A 21306-nucleotide genomic window follows, 5' to 3' on the forward strand; every position below is an offset into this window, starting at 1 on the left:
TAGGGAATGTATATTTCTTTTTTTGTAAATAGATTTACTGATGTCTCCAAGAAGATTAAAAAAAAAAAAAAAAGCAAAGTTATCATCACTTGATAGCACTCTCTTTTTCTTTGGTGTTTCATATACGGGGTTCAGTTAATGACTCTATATTGTCTTATGTATATGCTGATATATTTTAAAACAAAAATATTAAGTGTATGGTCTAACACATGACCTCTACTATTTAGACTTTTTTGTGTAGCACATTTTCAAATGTTAAAGTAGATTACCCATATGGGAAGAATAAAACTATAGAGAGATTTTGGGATTTCTAATCTCTGTGCTTAATGGGCATATTAGCCAAATAAAGTTTACCTACTGAAACCTACCTTAGGACAATAAGAAAAAAATAAGTACTAGCAGAATATCTTAATACCTGAGTACAGTGTGAGCTATCATCAATACTTAGTATGCTGTTGCATTAATACTGCCAACTAAATAGTCTTGATGAGCACAATTTATCTTCCACCTCATTGGCAGGTTAGATGGGAAGCTTTTGCTAATGTGCATCATTCATTTTGGGCTTTAGGTTTACGATTATTGCGATTTTTCCCTTCTGCGGACTGAAGTCAGTAGAAGTGGGCAGCTATTTGCTGGTGGGGAGGTGCTTGCTGCCCACAGAATCATCATCTGGACAGAAGATGGTCACAGTTACATCTATCAGCTGCTGAACAGGTGGGCTCAGATGGGAGCGGCATACAAAATATTCAGGTTGGAAATGAACTTTGGGAGGTTTATTATGGAAAGATCCCCGCATGCTGCCCATGATCAAAAACCAGAACAAAACAACTTTGGCACTGGAAGATTTACTCTGGGCTTGGTGGGCTTGGGCCTTTGTATAAAACAGCAGGGGATGGAGGAATGAGATTAGCCATGTATAACTTGTACAGCTGGTGCTGGGCTTTCAAAAAGTCACTTGTAATTATTAACCCAACAATTTCTAACTAGAGTTTAGAAACTTGAATGGTACCATCCGGCTTTTGAAATTGGGGAGGGGGGAAAAAATGCACACGAATAAAGAGCCCCAAAGTTTTAAACTTTGCTTTTTTTTTTTCTTTTTTTTTTTTTCTGCCACGCAGTGGGCTTTCAAAAAGCATATACCCTGCTGATGGAAGAGTGCTTAGAGAGACCATTTATCCTCATTTACTGTGCTCTGCGTCTGTGCAGGAAAATAAGGTAATGCAAGAAAAGGGGCTGCTCAGTGCTGTTTCGCTCCGGTTCTCAGTTAAGTGCTGCTTTGTCTGTAACAGAGTCAGGCTTGAAAAATTGAATTGAAGAATCACATCAATTTGTTAATGAGAAAATCAAATCTAACAGTTAGTGGCTACTAAAGAGAAAATTTTGCATTTAAAAAAAACCAACACCCTGTTTTCAAGTCTTATTCAAAAATGCGTATCTGTTATAGAAAAATGATAAATGTTTTTTAAGAAGGAGGAATGAAAATTCCAACTCTGCCACCATAAATATTCATTGTAAGTATGTTTGATCATGTGTATTTACTCACTGTAATTGGAAAACTTTTTAAACATTTGAAAAGTTGCAAAATTATTTCAATCTTCAGTCATTTACCTTTTGCTTAGATCTACCAGTTGCCAACATTTTATTTTATTTGATCTCTCTCTCTCTGTATACACACTCACACATGCACACACACACTTGCACACACACACACACACACACACACACACTTTTCACTGATCCTTTTAATATATGGTTTGATATAAGATTAATCTTTTAACGTATCTTTCCAAATTTTAAACTTTATCAAAATGTTTATATCTCACTTTTAAAAAAAATTTGAAATCATTTTCACATATATTTAGCTCTTTTTATGAATATCAGATCTAATTAAAACAAATTTATTTATGATTCCTTACAAATTTGAGGATATAATTGTGAGCTTTTACTTGGTGGAATTATATCTTTGACACTCTGTGAAGCCTGAAAATTTAAGCAGTTATTTTGTTATAGTAGTGTTAACCAAAGTGGTGTGTTGGTTTTTTTTTTTAAACCTATTGGACTTAGTCATCAGTTAATTATCAAAAAGGTATTTCATGGAGAATGGAGGAGTTTTGAATCACTGATGTGTCAACCAAGGAAGCATGTTAATTGTAATAGAGTGACGGTTTGCATAATCAGCCAGCATAGCTGTCGGAAATCCTACAGTTCAGCGATTGTTCCGCTGACATATCTGTGAGGTTTTGTTGCAAAAAAGTTGATTAAGAAGCTGTCAGCCAAAATTTAGAACTACTGGTACCGCTGGGGCGGAGGCAGACCTTGGAATTATGGCATTCGGCGAGCTATTTCTGCCTTCCTCTGCGGGCAGCAATGCATCTGTGTCCCACTGATCACAAAAGCAGCATTGTGGCCGACTCAAGAGGCGTTTTTAGTTCTTTTGAAAGGGCCTGCTCTTTTTTCCTTTTTTACCTCTAGATTGCAGTTTTACAAAGCACAGTTTTCCCTAAAAGCTACATATACGTAGTGTCCTTAAGGAGCTTCTAGTCTACTGCAAGTATAAACTCTGTACACATAATTATAAGGAAAAAATACAGCAATTACAGAGCAACTTTAAAATATACTAATCTTATGGGAAGCTACCTTGTTTTGTTTCTCAAAATGTGAAGATAAATATTGATGGGCCCTCTATCAGTGCTTGTTGTTTAGAAAGTTGTGTCTGTAGTGCTTGTAAACCAGTGCAATATACCAGAATGGTCTAAAACTGAGAGATGATGTTCTACCCTAAGCCCTTGCTCGCCCTTTATCCAGACAAAAAAAGGAAGTCAGATATTATTCTCCTTATTCAAAACGTCATCATTACTCACTCATTATAAAACTTCTTAGTGGCACTTGCAATTAGGTGGTGAAAGCATGTTGGTGGAGTGGGGAGATGAGTTTGTTAGACCTGGAGAGCTTAGGAAAGGGTGCAGTGTAAGCATTCAGTGTTGACTGGGTTTTTTTGGGGAGGAATGGGTAGATAGAACTAAATCTCAGGAATTGATAGTGATATGCTCTCAGGGTCACCCTTTGTGATGCAGGGGACATACCTGCTCATGGAGCTGTAGTAGCAAGAACTGGCCTCCCCTTCCTTTCAGCAGCTTTCTTAGTCTTCCAAGCTTTCGGTCATATCTGATGAGGCCTGTGGCTGTTACGATGAGGAGCCGGGCTTCCCAGGGTCTTTGTTGAGGAGTAAGGCTGCAGTCTGAGGGAGAGTAACAGGGACACAAACAACCTGAGGGTTGCAGGTAAGACATTTGGGTACGTGAACTGAGTAATGACAATGGTGGTGATGATAGTTCTTGTAACTGTCATACATACACACGGCTTCATTTACACGAGTAACCACCATGTTCCCATTTTAAAACTGATGTTCAGAGAGGTTAGTTCTCGGGATTTGAGCCAAGGCAGTTTGGCTGGGGAGTCTGGTAATGGGTCTCTGGATTGAGTTTCTCAGTTGTTCTGAAAGTGGATAATAAGACTGGTTAATATTTGTTGAGTGTGTACCAAATGCCTGGCCCCATTCCAAGCACCTTACCTCATCAACTCAGTCCTGACAGTAATCCCACATAGTAGGTGCCTTTATATTTTAAATATGTTTTTATTGATTTCAGAGAGGAAGGGGGAAGAAGAGAGAGATTGAAACATCAATGATGAGAAAGAATCATTGCTTGGCTTCCCCCTGCATGCCCCATACTGTGGAATTGAGCTTGCAACCAGGCATGCACCCTGATTGGGAATTGAACTGTGACCTCCTGGTTCATTGTTCAATGTTCTACCACTGAGTCACATAGGCTGGGCCATAGTAGGTGTCTTTATTAGCTTTCATCCCATAGCTAGGGACTATGAGACATAAAAAAGTTAAGTAAATTGTCTAAAGTAATTAGCTCCTTTAATAGAGTTGGTATGTGCTAAAACCAGTATTTGAATCCAGGCACTTAGCCCCCAAGAATTCACTCTCAATGACTATTTTATTACATCTTGGAGAATGGATACTCTTTGTCATGGGTACTGCATCCTGGGATGAACGATCAGAATTCATATGGTAAGAGACTCTGAGCAGGCAGTCAGGTGAATTGCCAAACTAGTGAGGGAACAACAGCACAAGTTGCTGGGAGGGAAGAGATGCGCTGCCCCAACTTGAGTAACCCACCAGCCTCTCAGAGCTTCATTCTCATCAACATATGACGGGAGGCTGGACTGGTGGTCAATTCTAAGGTTCCTGAAGGCTGAGAGTATTTGAGAAGTTAATTTAACCAAGTTTTATCAACGCCATTCTAACACTTACAATGATGTGGCTATGAGAACTCTAAGACCCCACATCGCCTCCTGAATCTTAAAAACCAGACAAAGCAAGGTTTATTCAGAGAACTGACTTCATATCAACTGTTTTTCTTTTCATTTCTTAGGATTATAGAGGATTACATATCTTTTTTGAACTGTCTTAGATTCGTTTCTTATTTTCATTCTATTTTAAGTTTCCTTATCTCCATAACAAGTAGAATAACAATATTTACTTACTTTGTAGCTTTGTTGTGAGGATTGAATGTAGCAGTATTTTGGCCCCTAATATTTTCTAAAGATAAATTATAGAATTTCCCCACTAATTTATTTAAGTTTGGACCTTCAAATATGTATTTTCTGATGAAGAAATTCACTTTCTTAGTCTTTTTTTAATTAAACATTTTTTAATTACAGTTGACTTTTTTTAAAAAAATATATTTTATTAATTTTCCACAGAGAGAAAGGGAGAGAGATAGAGAGCTAGAAACATCGATGAGAGAGATGTTTCTTAGGCATCTTTCATTCTGGCACCTTCAGTTGGCTTTCTTCTCAGTGTTCCTTTTATTTATTATAAATCAAAAGTAATTTTTGTTTTTCTAATCACCTGATCATTTTGGTCCCTTCTGCATAAGCCCTATCTATCCAAAGAACTTCTACACTGCACTGGGGTCCTAAGGAAATGCTAGCCTCATTCAGTAATGGAAACTTATCTTTCAGAGCATTGGTGCAATATTCATATTCTCCCTCAGCAAAATTGTAACTCTCTCTAAACATATAGCATCATTATACACTATACCAATACAATATAATGTTTATGTATATTAAAGTCGTATAGTATACATATTTTAACAATTTATGGACTTATTCTTATTTTTCTTTGTGGCCACAGGAAATTTGATATCAAGTATGTTGAATTTGAAAAAAAAAAAAAAAAGGTCAACAGAAAGTGGAAAGTATATTAATTACACAAAATTACTATACAAACATTAGTTGTTACTATTTTAATGGACAGATGGAACATAAAAAATGAAGCCTTCTTAGTGGACAGTAGAGTGTTGTTATCAAGATAAGGGCTCTTGAGACAGAATTGCTGGGCTCCAGTTCACTACCGTCTATATCACCTTCAATAAATTAAATCTTCACTCTCAGTTTATTCATCTGTAGAGTGAAGACAATAATAGTACTAACTTCACAGGATTATTGAGAGGATTATTTAACTGAATACATGCAAAATTCCTAGTAGTATATATAATATACAAACAGAACATGTTCAATAAATGTTAGATATTCTTATTAACTCTGAAGTCTACCTGATGGCATTTCTTTTTATTTTATGAAAATGTTTTTGTCTTGAATAAAAGATTATAAGTACTTGCAAATTTAGAAACAGTGGGAATTAAAACTTAGTTCATCTATGAAGTTTTGTTCCTTCATTTAAAAACAGTGGCTGTCATTTTATGCTTGGAAATCTTCCCTCATAAAAGCTAACTTCTTGTTTTGACCAGAGCCTGCCCTGTGTTATGGGCTACATGAATGAAAGGAAAGAGCCTTTCTATAAGGTACTTTTCTCTGGAGAAGTTTCAGGGAGAATTACTTTGTGGCACATCCCCGATGTTCCTGTGTCCAAGTTTGATGGCTCTCCTGGAGGTAAGACGACTTTCCCATGTCTCCTGAGAACCAGTTTATAATTAACTCTGTGCTTTTCTAAGTTGAGAAACATGAGCTACAAACAGGAAAGAATTTCTCATGTACTACTATGCACTAGATGCCAACATAAATCCCTTATAGATCTTATGCAGCTATACAGCCAATATAATACAAAATAACATTAATTTAACATGAGTGATGTCTTATTGAAGTAAAATGGATGCTGGCAATAACAATATAGAGGAGGCTGCTACACCGTATTCATATTTTTTTTATTTTGTCATGTCCATATGCTGTACCCCCTTTTTTCAGCCAATTTCTCTATCGGGATTATTACAGCTGCTTCGAACATGAAGCACATATATAAACACGGGCACTAAAACACCTGGCAATTTGAATGGCTAGATGATTTCACATTTGCTTATTTTATTTCTTCTTAGAATAAATCACTGAAATCCTCAACGTTAATGTTATTGTGGAGAACTTTCAAACTCCTGAAACAGTGTGTTCCAAATTGAGGAACCCCATCTTACTCTTGCCCATTTATTCCTAACCAGTTTGTCACCTCTGTGAATCTTTGTCTGGGGTACAGCTGAATCATGGTTCTTTATACTTGCGTTTCCATTAGTAAATTACTTCACTGGTATCACTTTTAGTGTCCTTGTCCCAAATGTTTTCAAAATGGTTTCTTTAGACCTAAATGAATTAGAAATGGATCGAGAAATAGACTAAGAGCTTGGTGTAGTGTGTGGAAAAGTTTCTTACAAGCCAATCTTAAGAGTTAAAAAAATATGCCATGCCCACTGCTGAGGCCACTTGATGGCGGCTCTAGGATTTTTCATGTCTGTTCTACTTACAGCCGCAGCATTAAATGTCCAGTCAACCTTCTTTGTAATGAGAGCCATAGACATTCATGACAACTCTTGGTGCTAGTCTGTTTTGGGGTTGAGGGTTTCACAGTCACTGTTGCATGTGGATCCTAAGGCCACAGAGGCCAGTTCATAGTGAGATAGGTTGGCTTTAACTTGCCTTCTGCTGTCCTGAATGCCAAGCCTCTCTCACTTCCTGAGCCTGTCCAATGCCCAGTTCTCATGCTTGGATTGTCAGCTACATAAAATGGTAACCAGCACATTTGGTAGCCATAGATAGTTGCCTAGGGTTATGGTACAATTTTGAGATGTTCCTATCTTTGACATTAAAATAACAAATTCCTTCTCTTTATCTCACACAACTAAAAAACCTACAATTTTCTTTCTTAACATTGCTAAAGCAAATGGAGAACTCATGAGATTGGTCTTACAGTTTACATCACTGCAGTAGTTCCCTAGTTCTGTTCAGTAAACCTAAGTCTAAAATGAATGCATTCATACACATTTATTCTTCAAGGCTCCTCGAAGGACGGAGGGCCAATAAATTGCATTTGGAATGAAGACAGCGGATTCAGGAGGCAGTTTGGCTGGGGAGTTTATGCCAATAGCCACAATTAGGTTAACAAAGGAATCTCTATGTACCCCCCAAGGGACGGTGTCTTGATAATATTTTCCCAATCTATGCTGGCTAAATAAACCAAAATTTCCCTTCTTGTATGTTTTCCTTTTAGAGATACCAATAACTACCACCTGGACCCTTCAAGATAATTTTGATAAGCATCATATCATGTCACAAAGCATTATCGACTACTTCTCTGGGTTTAAAGATGGAGCTGGAACTGTGGTGGTCACTTCATCAGTGTATGTCCCAAGTCTTGATAAACTAGTATGTGGCTGTGAAGATGGGAACATTATCATTACTCAGGCTTTGAGTGCTGCCAAAGCAGGACTTCTGGAAGGAGGTTCTCTATTAAAAGGTCATTGAATGTTACTTAACCCTATTTATTTAATTTATCTAAGTTTCAACTTTAACAAATTGTACTAAGAAGATTGCTGAAGCTTAAATGTTTGCTGGCATTTGCTAATAAATTTGTTAACTTTAAAACATGTTTTTAAGTTGAAGTAATATGTTTTTTAAAAATTCAAACAGAACATTATACAATGAGAAGTGTTTCTGTCCTTCCTTGAGTTTCTTGTTTCCTTCACCAAAGGCAACAGCTAATGCATTTCTTTATACCTTTCTCAAAAATTCTATGCATATATAAGCATATACCAGCTTAGCAATATGCATTTACTTAATTATTTTATACAAATGGAAACATATTCTGCACACTTTACTGAAATGTCCTTAAACAAATCTCAATAAAATATTTTAGAGCACATTATTTATGAGCTAATTTAAATGATTAATAATTATCAAATTCTAATTTTTAAAAGTAACGTTGTTCATGGATGTTTAAGTTTTTTAAAGCTTTGGCTACTGAAACAATGCAGAATTAACTATCTTTGCACATATATGTGAGTATTATCTATAGTATTAATTCCCAGAATTACTGAATCAACATTTGTGTGAAATATTAATTTTGAAAATTTATCTAAAAACGTTCTCCAAAGAACATGCACCTATGTCTATGTGTATCCACTAACAGCTTATGCAAATGCCTTATTCCTCAAGTCTTAGCCAACTTTGTATGCTAGTAAACTTTTTAATATTTGCCACACAGTAGAAAAAGGTATCTTCCTGTTTTAATTTTTATTCTTTGTTAATGAAATCTAAATATGCTGTTCTACAACTTTGAGCATTGCAACAGGGAATACTTATTAAATAAAGACTTATGTAGTAAGTTGTCTTAAGTAAAGGCAGGAAATGTAGGTGATTGAGATTTGGAGATGTGTAGATGAATTTGTATTCTATGTTTTATTCCACCAATCCTACTTGATTGCAAGGTCCTTAATGGTAAAGGCCAAATCTCATTAAAAAAAGAAGAAGAAGAAAAAGAAAAACTTTTCTCCTTGTCTACTAATGTTCTCAGCTTACTTTGGCTTCTTACTAACTTGTGACTCAGTAATTGACTGAAATAGAGCTGTGAATAGCAATGAACTGAACCAAGGAGGAGTAATGTCCTCTTATACAGCTCAATGGCTGCTGCTAAAATTAGTGAAAAAGCTTAAGACCTTAGCAGTTTTTACCAGGGTTGTTTTGTCTTACGCAGAAAATTGCATTTGACTAGTAGGTTTTATTTTCACTAACTTTTTTTTTTATTCCTTATCCAAGGATATTTTTTTAAATCAATTTTTTTGGGGGAGCGGGGGGAGGGAGAGAGAAACATCAAAGTGAGAAAGACACATGGATTGGTTGCCTCTCACTCAGGCCCCAATCTGGGGTCTGGGGTAGAACCTGCAACTGAGCACATGCCCTTGACTGGAAATTGAACCCAGGATCCTTCGGTCTGTGGGCCGAGGCTCTAACCACTGAAAAAAACCAGCCTGACCACTAACTCTTAAAATGAATTACTATTTATCTTGGTTTGCACAGGGGATATAAAGTGAGGGCACATCTGATGAAATATAAGTAAATAGTGATTCTTTAAAGAAGTAATAATCACTCTTTGGGACTCATTTTAATTTGAATAAGGAAAGTTTGTGGTCTGTGGTCCTTTCCAAATTTTTCAGTTAACTAATGAAAGAAGAAACAGTGTGGAGACTGGGTGTCAATAGCTCTGATCTAGCTTAGGAGGAGCCACTTGCCTTTGAGATTGTCCAAAGATTATTTAGTAATTTTGTTAGCCAATTGCCTCACTTGTATAGTTTTCTTATATTAAAAATTTATAAAAGACAATCTCAGGGCTATTTCTTGAACAAAAATAACTTTTGTATCATTTGGTGTTGGTTGTTTTTCAGATTCCCTCCCTCACAAAGTTCTCAAAGGCCATCACCAAAGTGTTATCTCATTACTTTACCCACATGGTCTCTCTTCAAAATTGGACCAGAGTTGGCTGGTGTCTGGGGACCAGGACTCTTGTGTCATCATGTGGGATATCTTTACTGAAGGAATTTTGCATAAATTCTTTTTGGAAGCTGGTCCAGTAACAAGTCTTTTGATGCCACCAGAGAACTTCAGAGTAAGTCCAGACAAATAGTAAAATATAACACATAAATTCAAAAGTTATTTAACATTAAAACTAGATGATTTTATGTGTTCCTCTCTAATCTTTTTATATGCATTTTATTATTACAGCTTAAACAAATAATTTGATTTTAAAGTAAAGGTTTTGTCAACTCTTGCCTTCAGAAAAGCCAGTTAATTCTAAAGTACTTACATTCTTGTCTGTTTTCTCCTAGTTTTTAATTTGTAATGGAGTAAAATTATAAAAGTGATGACAATGTAAAAAAATCAAATATACAGGAATGTACAAATTAAAGAGTTTCGCCTTCAACAATTTATTTTTTTAATACTATTGATAGTTAAATTTTCTTTTTCTTAAATAAATTTTTGTTTGTTATTCCATATTTTTAACAAATAATAAACAAATTTATGAGCATCTACTTTGTGGGGGGCAAATGGAAATACTTTCAGGTATAATTTTATTATGTAATGTAGATTTAAATTCCATAGGTCTTATATATTTGTTAAACTCACCCTTTGAGTTTCCTGAATTTTTAAGTTAGTTAATTGGCATGTAAAAAATTATTTCTTCATAGTAAGATTATAAAAAAATCATCTTTAAGTAAACTTGGACAAATCTTACACTGTGCTTTTTAGTAGACATAAATAAAGCAATATTTCAGCAATACAAATAATTTAATAAAACATTGAAATAAAGCTAATTGACTTAAAATAATAAACTTCCATGTGCTGATTTGGGATATCTTGCTATATCTTTTATTTCCTTTTTTAAACTATTTTTTCCCTCAGCTCCAGCATGGTAGCCCAAGTCAGTTCTTCTCCTGACCTTTTTACCTCCGCTTCCCTCAGATAATTTAACTCTAAGGATCAGAACCCATTCAAACCAAGTCAAATTAACAAGGGAGGTTACTGAAAGGGCATAAGAGGCAATCGTTATACATACAATTTGAAACACTACAGGAAGGCCCTGGTGGAACTTGGATTGAAATACAGAAACCAAGGTTACTCCTCAAGTCTCCGTACCTCAGAAGTTTACTTTTCTGTGATTGCTCATTCCTCTTGCTTCTCCCTATGCCTTCTTTTAGCTTTACAATTCAAATGCCTGGAGAAAAGATTCGTATTGGCCTAATGTTCACATCTGTATGTTTTTATCTGAAGTACATCGGGCTGTCCATTCTAGAGGCTGTGGGCTGTGCACATTCTCCAGGAAGTAATATGGGGGAGGCAATGCCATCTTCCCCATTCTCAAGTCCAGGCTCTCCCCATCCATTCACCTGACACTGTGTGACTTCGTTTCCCTCAGGATTTCTGTATTCTCCTTAAAAAGAACGTGCTCCCCAAGGCCCCATTGAATGTGGTCAATGATGGGCACTGGGAGATTTTCAAGGGATCCCAACTGATGCTTTAAACATAGCAGCTGAAACTGGCTAGTTGCCTTTGTGAAAGTGAGAACATCCATATAGCAAGGCGATGAGAAAAGAAATAGAAGGTAGAAAAGCCACTACCTGCTTTCCTCCTGGCCCACCTGCCACACCCCACCTGCATCTATGGTCTGACTATTGTATGAGTGGTGGGGAGGCACACACAGAGCTGCTATAAACTCCTCCCCGATTACCTTCAGTATCAACAGCATGGATGCCATTTGACCTAAACTGTGCTGACTTTTTCCAAAGTATCTTAAGAACCTTTATCCTTATGAGCCTATTTTTGGTCCTTGTGTCTTTGAGAGGGAACATTAATTGGGAACTATCTCATGCTGACTTCTTTTAAATTGTGTCCACACTGAGTTTCCTGTTTGGATTAGAATCTGTATAGTTCTGGGAACAGCACCAAATCACATTTTGAGGCTTTAAGTGGAAAATACCAGCTCATGATACCCTTGGGCCTAAGTTTGTGTCTACAAATAGCTTCTTTTTGTGGCAACAAATGAGCTCTGGGGTTTATTTCACTCTGCATTATTTCCGATGTCGGCCTCACACTGCCTGAATTTGCTGAGTGATGGTCAAGTCCTTCATTTATCTTACAAGGGGATCTGGCCTGGAATTCTCCTTTTTATTTGCATCTCTTGACCTTCCCGAGAGAGGGTGTTGGGTTTAAAATCTACGCGGTGTCTAAAGCTCTCCTCTAGCGTGTTAGGTGGAGGGGGGCTGTAGAGTGTCTTTTTACTAATGGGGCTTTCATAAACATGTTGCATTAGCAGGGGGGGGGGGGTCAGAATCAATGTTCAAGGAAGCATTTGGCTGTTTAGTTACAAACGATGTTGCCTGTTTGCTCCCCCCACAGCTGAGGAGTAACCAGGTGGTTTTCTGTGTGTGCGGCGACCACTCCGTGGCCCTCCTCCACCTGGAGGAGAAGCGGTTCCTCTTCTGTGCCCGGAAGCACCTGTTCCCGGTGAAGGTGATCAAGTGGCACCCGGTGGAGAACTTTTTAATTGTTGGGTGTGCAGATGACTCCGTTTACATCTGGGAGATTGAAACAGGTAAACTGACATTTTACCCCTTTTCATCCTTTACATTTTTATGCATCAAAACATTTGGCTGGCTGAAACCAGTTTGGCTCAGTGGTAGAGCATCCGTCTGCGGACTGAAGGGTCCCAGGTTTGATTCTGGACAAGGGCATGTACATTGGTTGCGGACACATCCCCAGTGGGGGGTGTGCAAGAGGCAACTGGTCGATGTTTCTCTCTCATCGATGTTTCTAGCTTTCTATCCCTCTCGCCTCCTCTCTGTAAAAAATCAATAAAATATATTTTAAAAAAAGAAAAATTAAAAAAAAACAAAAAACATTTGGCTGGGTGGAGAGTTCCAGAGACTATGCTGCGGTGGCCTCTTTAACTTTTGGGGGGGCTGCGCTGGATGGCTTCAGGGGGAGGTGGGCCTGGAGAATGAAGCACAGTGGCCCACGTCAGGTCCCGACCAATGATGATTAGCTGACAGGGCAGTGCACAGGAACGAGCCGGATATTTCTGGAAGCTATAAATAAAGGCATACGTTATCTACTTTAATTATTTACAAGAGAGAAATTTAGTGTCCTACCAGTCTCAAATTATCATTCAATTCCGCCTCCTTCAGCATACTCACCATCTCAGAAACATTTTTGAGTTAATTGATGACCAGGAACAATGGAATATAATTAATTACAAAAACTCCAAAAAGTTGAGTCAGAGAAACTGAAAATGGAGTGGCTCGCCTGATCTTTTGATGTCATAGCGAATGTATAGTTTGAACCTTCAATTTTTTAAAGAAAGTTTGGATATATAATTAGAGAGTAACACATCTCAGGCAGATGCTGGGAGCATATCAAATAAGGCAAGGTGATTAATAAATGAATCAGGGAGTACCCTGGAGAGTGCATTTTACTGAAACAGTTGCATGATATTTATTGATTAATCAGTGGTGGTTTTATGTCAGGTATTACTAACAGACTGGATAGTTTATAATATTCTAGTTTAGAGCAGTACTTCACCAAAATAATTGCTACTTTCTTTACATTTGACTCTGGTGTGTTAATAATGATGGCTAACTTCCTGGTTTACAATGGGTACAACATAATCCACCTTATACTGTATGTGTACCTTGCCTCCTAGTTTGGACAGGATTTCATGCTTGTTTTCATATTTGATTATCACAATTCTATGAAAGAAAAAAAAGGTCTTATTCTCCATTTTATTGATGTGGAATTTGTAGCTCTGATATGTAAATGTGCAACCAATATGAGGGCCCTTGTTTGCACCATATATACAAAATTAGGAGAGTTTTAGAGGTCTTACATAACTGATCAACCTGAGGGACAGTTAAGTATAATGAATAAAATATATTATAAATCCAGGCTTGCCAACAGGACCTGATAAGACCTTGGCAAATGACTTGGCTTCTTCACATGTCGATTTTCTCATTTGTGCAGTAGGAATCATAGTTATGCCTTCCTGTTAGAATTAAGTGCAGCCAAAACCGGTTTGGCTCAGTGGATAGAGCATCGGCCTGCGGACTGAAAGGTCCCAGGTTTGATTCCTGTCAAGGGCATGTACCTTGGTTGCGGGCATGTTTCCGGTAGTTGGTGTTCAGGAGGCAGCTGGTTGATGTTCCTCTCTCATTGATATTTCTGGCTCTCTATCCCTCTCCCTTCCTCTCTGTAAAAAAACAATAAAATATATATATATATATATTTTAAAAAGTTTAATCTTAGTTCTAATGGTATGTATGAACTGACCTATTCTTTGCTCCTCTTCTGTAGCACTCTGCCTCCTCTTTATACAGGAGAGGAATACATTGACACTAAGGCATTTATCAGATCTTTCAGCACTAGAGCAACTTCAGAGCCCACAGAGAGGAAAACAGGAGGTGTCAATGGATAAGGACTGGGAGAAATGGGCCTAGAAAGAAAAGGCGGGGGTCAGAGAGAGGGAGCGGCTTGAAGCCAAAGTAAGGAAGTCAGTAATTCTCAACTGTGCCAACAGTCTGCTTTGGTGAAAAGTTGAGAGAGACTGGGGATAGGTCAATCCCTGGGCCACCTTCTCCTAGGTGTTGAGAATGGGCCATGAAACGTCTTCAGTTTTTCACAAACATGTTACAATAGTCTATTCCTGTAACTCTTTGGTAGAATACACAAGCATATTCTAGAGCCACTTACCCTCATGTCCATTTTATATTGAATCACAAGAGGTGTTTCTTTCCGTGACAGGTGGCATGGTCAGGTGCACACTGGGGTGAGGTTCAGGATCATAGACGGGCTTGTCATCTCAGGGAAGAAGTAAGCAACCGAAGAGAGGACTGTTTATGTCACAGGGAAGGCCCTCATCTTTTGGCTCTAAAAGAGCAGTGCTGCCAGGCTGGGAGTGACGAGGGCACCCAGCTTTGCTTGTTGGTTTGCTGGATGTCCCATGATGCTTAGGCCTGATTAGGAAGGGGAAACGTTGGAGATGTCATGTAGATTAATCGTTCAGCTCCCACAGTGTGTTTGGCACCAACAGCTTTGGGCAGCTTTGCGGCCCTCATTGCTGTGAGGCACAATAAGGATAATGTAATACTGATTCCCCCCACCCCTTAAAATGCACATCAGAAATAAATCTCAGCTCTGTGCTTATTGTTCCTCTAAAATTAGATAATGCCAAGGACTTTTCTGTTCACAGTAATGGATTCACAAGCAGAAAACTTGTGTAATACATTTCTTGTATGTTACTAATATAACATTATTATGATGGAAGGTCTCCTGTTAAACTTATGGTTTACATGGTGAAATACGCCATATTAAGCAATTGGATTTTTTTTTGTGTGTGTGTGGGAGGAAATGAAACCTGACTTGCTTGAAAATAAAGCACCTCCTAAGAAGATAGATCAGAAAAACTTGTTGGAAAGGGCTGGATAGCCGAAACCGGTTTGGCTCAGTGGATAGAGTGTCCACCTGTGGACTGAAAGGTCCCAGGTTCGATTCTGGTCAAGGACATCTACCTTGGTTGCGGGCACATCCCCAGTAGGGGGTGTGCAAGAGGCAGCTGATTGATGATTCTCTCTCATCAATATTTCTAACTCTCTATCCCTTTCTCTTCATCGCTGTAAAAAAATCAATAAAAATATATTTTAAAAAATAGGATTGGATAATTTCAACTTTGTGGGCCATATGATGATCTCTGATGCAACTGCTGAACACTGCCATTGTAGCACAAGAAAAGCCATGGACAATCCATGAAGACGTGGGCAAGACTGTGTTCCATTAAATCTTTATTTACAAAGGCAGGCTGAATTTGGCCCGCAGATGTAGTTTGTAGACCTTTAAAACTGATGATAGTTCTTTGTAAATATCAGTATTTTTATAATAGCCTATTCTAAAGCAGTTTATAGTTTTTAATTTATTATACTTCACTGACTATATGCTTATACCCATTTTGCTAGTGAGAAAGTGGATCAGAGAGAGATTGAGCCTGAAGGTTCCCGGGTTAGGTGCTGGACACCTGCCCTAGAAGGTGCATATCTCTCTTTCATTCTCGTGCATTCTCCACTGTACCATACATCAGGAACCTTTGCAGGTGGCGGTCAGCTTTGTGAGACTGTCAAGAACAGAATTGGTTAAGAAAAGCTCTGAGAAGCAACGGCTACCAGGAAGCCTGCTGCCCGCTCTCCTGTAGGAGATGATCTCTGTCTATCTCTCAGCACTCGGCTCTCCATTGACACCCAGTTCTAACAGCTTTGGTCATCTGATTTCCCAGGTCACTGACTGGAAACAGCAGATCACAAGCGGGGAGGCTGTTAGTGGCAGGCGCTCTGATAGCAGAAGCGACAGCTGACAGGAAGGGAGAGGAGGCAACCCTGCCTCACTGCTCAGGGCCGTCTTTCCTGTGCTCTCGGGAGGACAGTCACCAAACCAAAGCTGGAACTGTTCCCGCTGTTCAGGAAGCTCTTAGCAATGCCTACACCAGGTTCTGGGCTGCCTCCAGTCAGGTTCCATGATGCCTGCTGAAAAGCTGGGCTTTCTCCTTTATTGGGCATTTCTGGCTTCAGTGGGCACATTTAAAAGTATTCATCATATCCATGGTGGATTGCAGACCTAAGGCAATATCGGAAGCAGCCTGGGACCTGGAGGTCAGGACACTGAAGTCTTTGGCCAGTGAGAATGTAGAACTTAGGGGTCCCCAATTGTGAGAGGGTGCAGGCCGGCCTGAGGACCACGCCCCCACATCTCATACACCAGGTCTCTAATACAATAATAAAGAGTTTAAGCTTATTTTCCACCAAGTTAAAGAAATTCAACAATTAACACTGGATCACTGAAGAAAGGCATATGAATTTTACTGTATAATTTAAAAAATTTGAATATAAAGTTTTGGTAGATAACTAGATGCATATGCATCCACCCATGTGCGTATGTGCATACAGAGCAGGACCACATTCTCCCCCTAACCCCTTCCCACCCCCAGCACAGTAGTCTTCCATAACTCCACCTAATGAACATGGACCTCCTCTTTGGCAAAACTATATAAATGTTAATTTGATTTTATAATTTTATAAACTTTTCAAAGTGAGGAAATTCCAAGGATGTAGAAAAATCCAAGAGAATAAGAGATCTGCAGGGGGCAGTTTCTGCCGTGCTCTTTAAAATGCAGATGTCACACTGAAAGGCCATTAACAAAAGAAGCACAAGTAATTTTCTTTTCCCAAACGTGAATTTGCTTCTTTCTCAGTTCTTATTAGTCTAAACATCTGAACAATTATCAGCATTATATTATAGAGCTATACTTTCATTGTTTTTAGATACCCCAGACTCATTTTCAAAATTCTTCATTATGTGATTTATTTTTATCTGGTTAAACACTTATACTCTGTGTGTGTGTGTGTGTGTGTGTGTGTGTGTGTGTGTATGTGTGTGTTTTAATTAAGGAATTAATCTCTGGCATCTTAATATATATTAGGCATATTATTGGGGTATTTCTAGGGTGTCTCTGGAACATTTTGTATGCTCAGAAACAAATATCAGTATAATCTCATTCTGATGATTGATGATATAATAAACATTTTCTGCTCTTAAAATTACTTTTGACAATTAAGTTGCATCTTTCACTGCTGCCTTTGTTCTTTCCTGTTCAGTTGCTATCTTCCTGGGTTTTACTTTAGTAAAGAAAACGTTTTCACTGATTCCTGCAGCTGATGATACTTCTGGATCCAGTGCTGGCTGGATTTGCTTGTTACGCATCTGCATTTAGTGATCTCTGGGGCTTACATTACAGCAGAAGAAAGAGAAACAGGTCAGGATGGCTGCTCTGTGGCTCCTCCTTACTTTTACTTTGCCAACCCCCACCCACCCACCCACCCCCTACACACACACACACACACACACACACACACACACACACTCAGGCATTTTATAGGGACATTTGGAATGATAGTGGGTTTCACAGCTGCCATGTTTGGCAAAATAAACCCAAAGGAGCCATCTGCCCCTCCCCATGCTGCCTCCTTTTAATTCCCTAGCAACTTCCCAGTAGCCAGCTGCCACAGAAATTATTGGAAAAGCAAGACTCAGTGGACTGTAATGATTGTTATTCTCTGGGAAAGCAGATTCTTTGATTTGGCTGCGAGATAAAGGATATTGGATGCCCTTGATTCTTTCAAGTGTATCAATAATATCCAACTTGTTCCTTTAACTTACTTGTTAGGATTCAATGGGAACGATGTTTTGTGTTACTAGGGATGAGTCAGGTGAAAACAAACCCAAAGGTCAAGTTCTAGGCTTGGGAGTGGTGAGCAGAGAATTTGACTGTGGGAATGGTGTCAGGTTTTATCTTGTGTGCTACCAGGAATGTCAGTGGCTAATCTCAGCCTTGTCAAAAAGTCTTCAGCATGGATTGACCTGCTGTTTTCCCCATCTTTTTCACATTCAGTGTAAGTAGATTCCATTCCACTCAGACTCATACACTGAGAAGACATGGGTTTGTTTCGGCCACCAGGAAGCATCAGAGTGCCAGAAGCTGCCCTGAGGGACACAGGTATTACCCGAGAGTTAGTTCAGTAGTTGAACAGATACCAAGTTCTGTTCATTTTGTCTTTGTAAATGTAGTTAAATGAATTGTACTTTATCCCAATAGATCAAAATTAAGAACATTTATGCCTTGAGATGCCAAGAAACAAACTGGAATAAGATTTGACAAGACAATATACTTTTAATTCATGATTTACACTTCCTAAGTGTTCATAGTTTCTCTTTCTTCCAGAAGCATCAACTGTAAGTCTAGTTTTAAAACCCTATTGCTATATATTTCTAATGCTCTTGTCTTTATTTCTTATAACCATGTTGTTTTCCCAAGACTGGTAGTCTGGCAAAGCTATCCCTCCTCAATGATTTTATAAGCTGTGCTTTTGTTAAAGCATTGGAAATAAAAGAATCTTTAGAACATAGTAGTCTGCTCATAAGTGACATAGACAAAGCAATCAGAAAAATTTGGGGCATGTAATTAGATGACTTAGTTTATCTAAGTCATCCAATAGCTATAAGGAGAGGTCAAATGCAAGAGCAGATATCCTGTATTCTGCAAAACCGAACATTCTACCAACTTATCTCAGAGAATATCATTAGCTGTGGCCTCATAGCTACCAATTATTTTAATACATGTCCACATTTTTAGCCCTAACTTAAAACCTAAAAAGTTTTTTTTTTCTTTTCCCCCTCTTTATTTTAGTTTGTAGTAAAGCAACAAAACTGAACCTCACATAAATCCATTTATTTCACCATGTCTAATTTTTCTTTTCATTTGTTGCTGCAGATATATGACATGTTTGATTAGTATCTGCTCTCCTAGGCCATACTATAACTGTTAAAAATATGTGCATTGTCTTTAGCTCACAGCTACCAAAAACATTTAAAGTTAAAATGCTGTAGGGCCAGTAGGATTGGGATCTTCATAATCTTTTGCATGAGCTATTGAAAAATTTTCTAACTGATTACCTTGCTGGTCAAACCCTTCCATTCTCTTCTCTGTTTTTCCAAACAAAAATTCTCTACATTAAACTCAGCCCTGAATGTGGATTCCCTATGGTGTGAGGTGGAAATGGAACTCTCTGCAGGGAATTGCCATCCTTTCCTAGCTTTTTAGTTAAAACGCCCCCCCTAACCATCCTCCCAACCACAGTATATACAAGTACCCCTCAACTTACCCTTCCTGAACCACAGTTCCTTTGTGCCTTGCTGCATTGTTTTAAGAATTAAATGAGCTATGTGAAATATTAAGCAAAGCACTTTGTATGTAAAAGTATTCAAGTAATGGCCCAGCCAGCATGGTTCAGTGGTTGAGCATCAACCTATGAACCAGGAGGTCACGGTTCAATTCCTGGTCAGGACACAGGCCCAGGTTGTGGGTTCAATCCCTGGTGTGGTGTGTGCAGGAGGCAGCCAATCAATTATTCTCTCTTATCATTGATGTTTGTATCTCTCTCTCCCTCACCCTCCCTCTCTGAAGTAAAAATAAATTAATAAATAAATAAATAAATAAATAACTCAAGTAATGGCAGTTAATGACAATTTTGATGATGATAAAAGGATGAGGGGATAATATATGATATCTTACCGATTATTTCATTTGAAGTAATCCAATGCTTAAAAAGGCATTTTTTGAATGTGGTATATGATTGTTTAATCACCAGTTATTTAGTGAATATTTTTATGATTCCTTCTACTCAGAAAATGAGGGTAAAAAAAAGTATGAAATGTTTAACCAGGCTTCACATTTGTTTGTTTTTATGATTTTTTTTTTTTGCATTTATGTATTTAGTTACTTTGTTTAAGAGGCAGGATTTACACATATGAACCACTGGGAGAAAAGAATAAAAGAATAGCCCTGGCTGGGTGGCTCAGTTGGTTGGAGCATCATCCCATATACCAAAAAGTTACAGTCTGATTCCTGGTCAGGGAGTGTATTTGAGGCAACCAATTGATATTTCCCTCACACCAATGCTTCCTTGTCTCTGTTTCTCTCTCAAAATCAATTAGCCAAAACTTATCTTCGGGTGAGGATTAAAACATAAACAATAGGAATAAAAAAAAAAGAGAGAGAGATCTAAATCCATGGGCCAGAGTAGAAGTACTGCTGCCATGTCCTAGTTGTATTACTTCCCTATCATTGTATAAAATGTTACCATAAATTTAGCAGCTTAAAACAACACCATTCATTATCTCAGAGCTCTGAAAGTTGGAAGTCCAGGCTAGCTCTATTAAGTTCTTACGGATCAAAATTAAGGTGTCAGCCAACTCGGCTCTTAACTGGAGGCTCAGGGGAAGAATCTACTTGAAGCTCATGTAGAATGTAGCCTTATGCTTGTAGGTCTGAGGTCTTTGCTGGCTGTTGGCCAGCTGTCACTCTGAGCCTTGTACATGGCCTCCTCCATTTTCAAAGCTAGCAATGGCACTTTTAATGCTTCTTATGCTTTAACTCCTCCTGACTTTCTTCTATCAGTTGGAGAAAACTCTGCTTTTAAAGAGCTCTCCTATTTAGGCCTGGCCCACCTGAATAATGTCCATATTTTGTGATCAACTGTTTAGGAACCTTAATTATATCTGCAGTGTCTTTTTTTCTTTTCTTTTTCCTTTTTCCTTTTTTTTTCCATGAAGCAATATAACCCTGGGGTGCTATTCCATTATATGCACAGGGGAAGGAATCATGTAGGATGGGATTATTAGGGGTGTTTTAGAATCTGCTTATCACATCAGTGCTCGGGTAGGATAGTTTCTGGGTAAGTGAGTCTATGGAACAGAAGAGTGAAGAGTTGTGTGGGAAGCCTTTTGGGTCATTGGAAAGAAACATGATATGAAATTTCACAATTGGCCAGGGGAAGCCAGGACTGTAGTGAGGGGACCAAGAGTTGG

General features: G+C 38.3%; 1 protein-coding gene across 1 annotated transcript in view; it reads left to right on the top strand.

Moving 5' to 3' along the window:
- WDR72 (WD repeat domain 72) overlaps window positions 1–21306 on the top strand; it is a 175100-nt gene that overhangs the window by 30752 nt on the left and 123042 nt on the right. The window contains exons 8-13 of the mRNA XM_084894070.1: window positions 569–714; window positions 1119–1215; window positions 5823–5964; window positions 7565–7810; window positions 9735–9955; window positions 12244–12439. Coding sequence (XP_084750196.1) covers window positions 569–714; window positions 1119–1215; window positions 5823–5964; window positions 7565–7810; window positions 9735–9955; window positions 12244–12439 — 1048 coding nt within the window. The remainder of the gene's footprint in view (window positions 1–568; window positions 715–1118; window positions 1216–5822; window positions 5965–7564; window positions 7811–9734; window positions 9956–12243; window positions 12440–21306) is intronic.

The sequence above is a fragment of the Pipistrellus hanaki genome (assembly GCF_964339955.1).
Source record: "Pipistrellus hanaki genome assembly, chromosome: 1".
NCBI classification, from domain to species: Eukaryota; Metazoa; Chordata; class Mammalia; order Chiroptera; family Vespertilionidae; genus Pipistrellus; species Pipistrellus hanaki.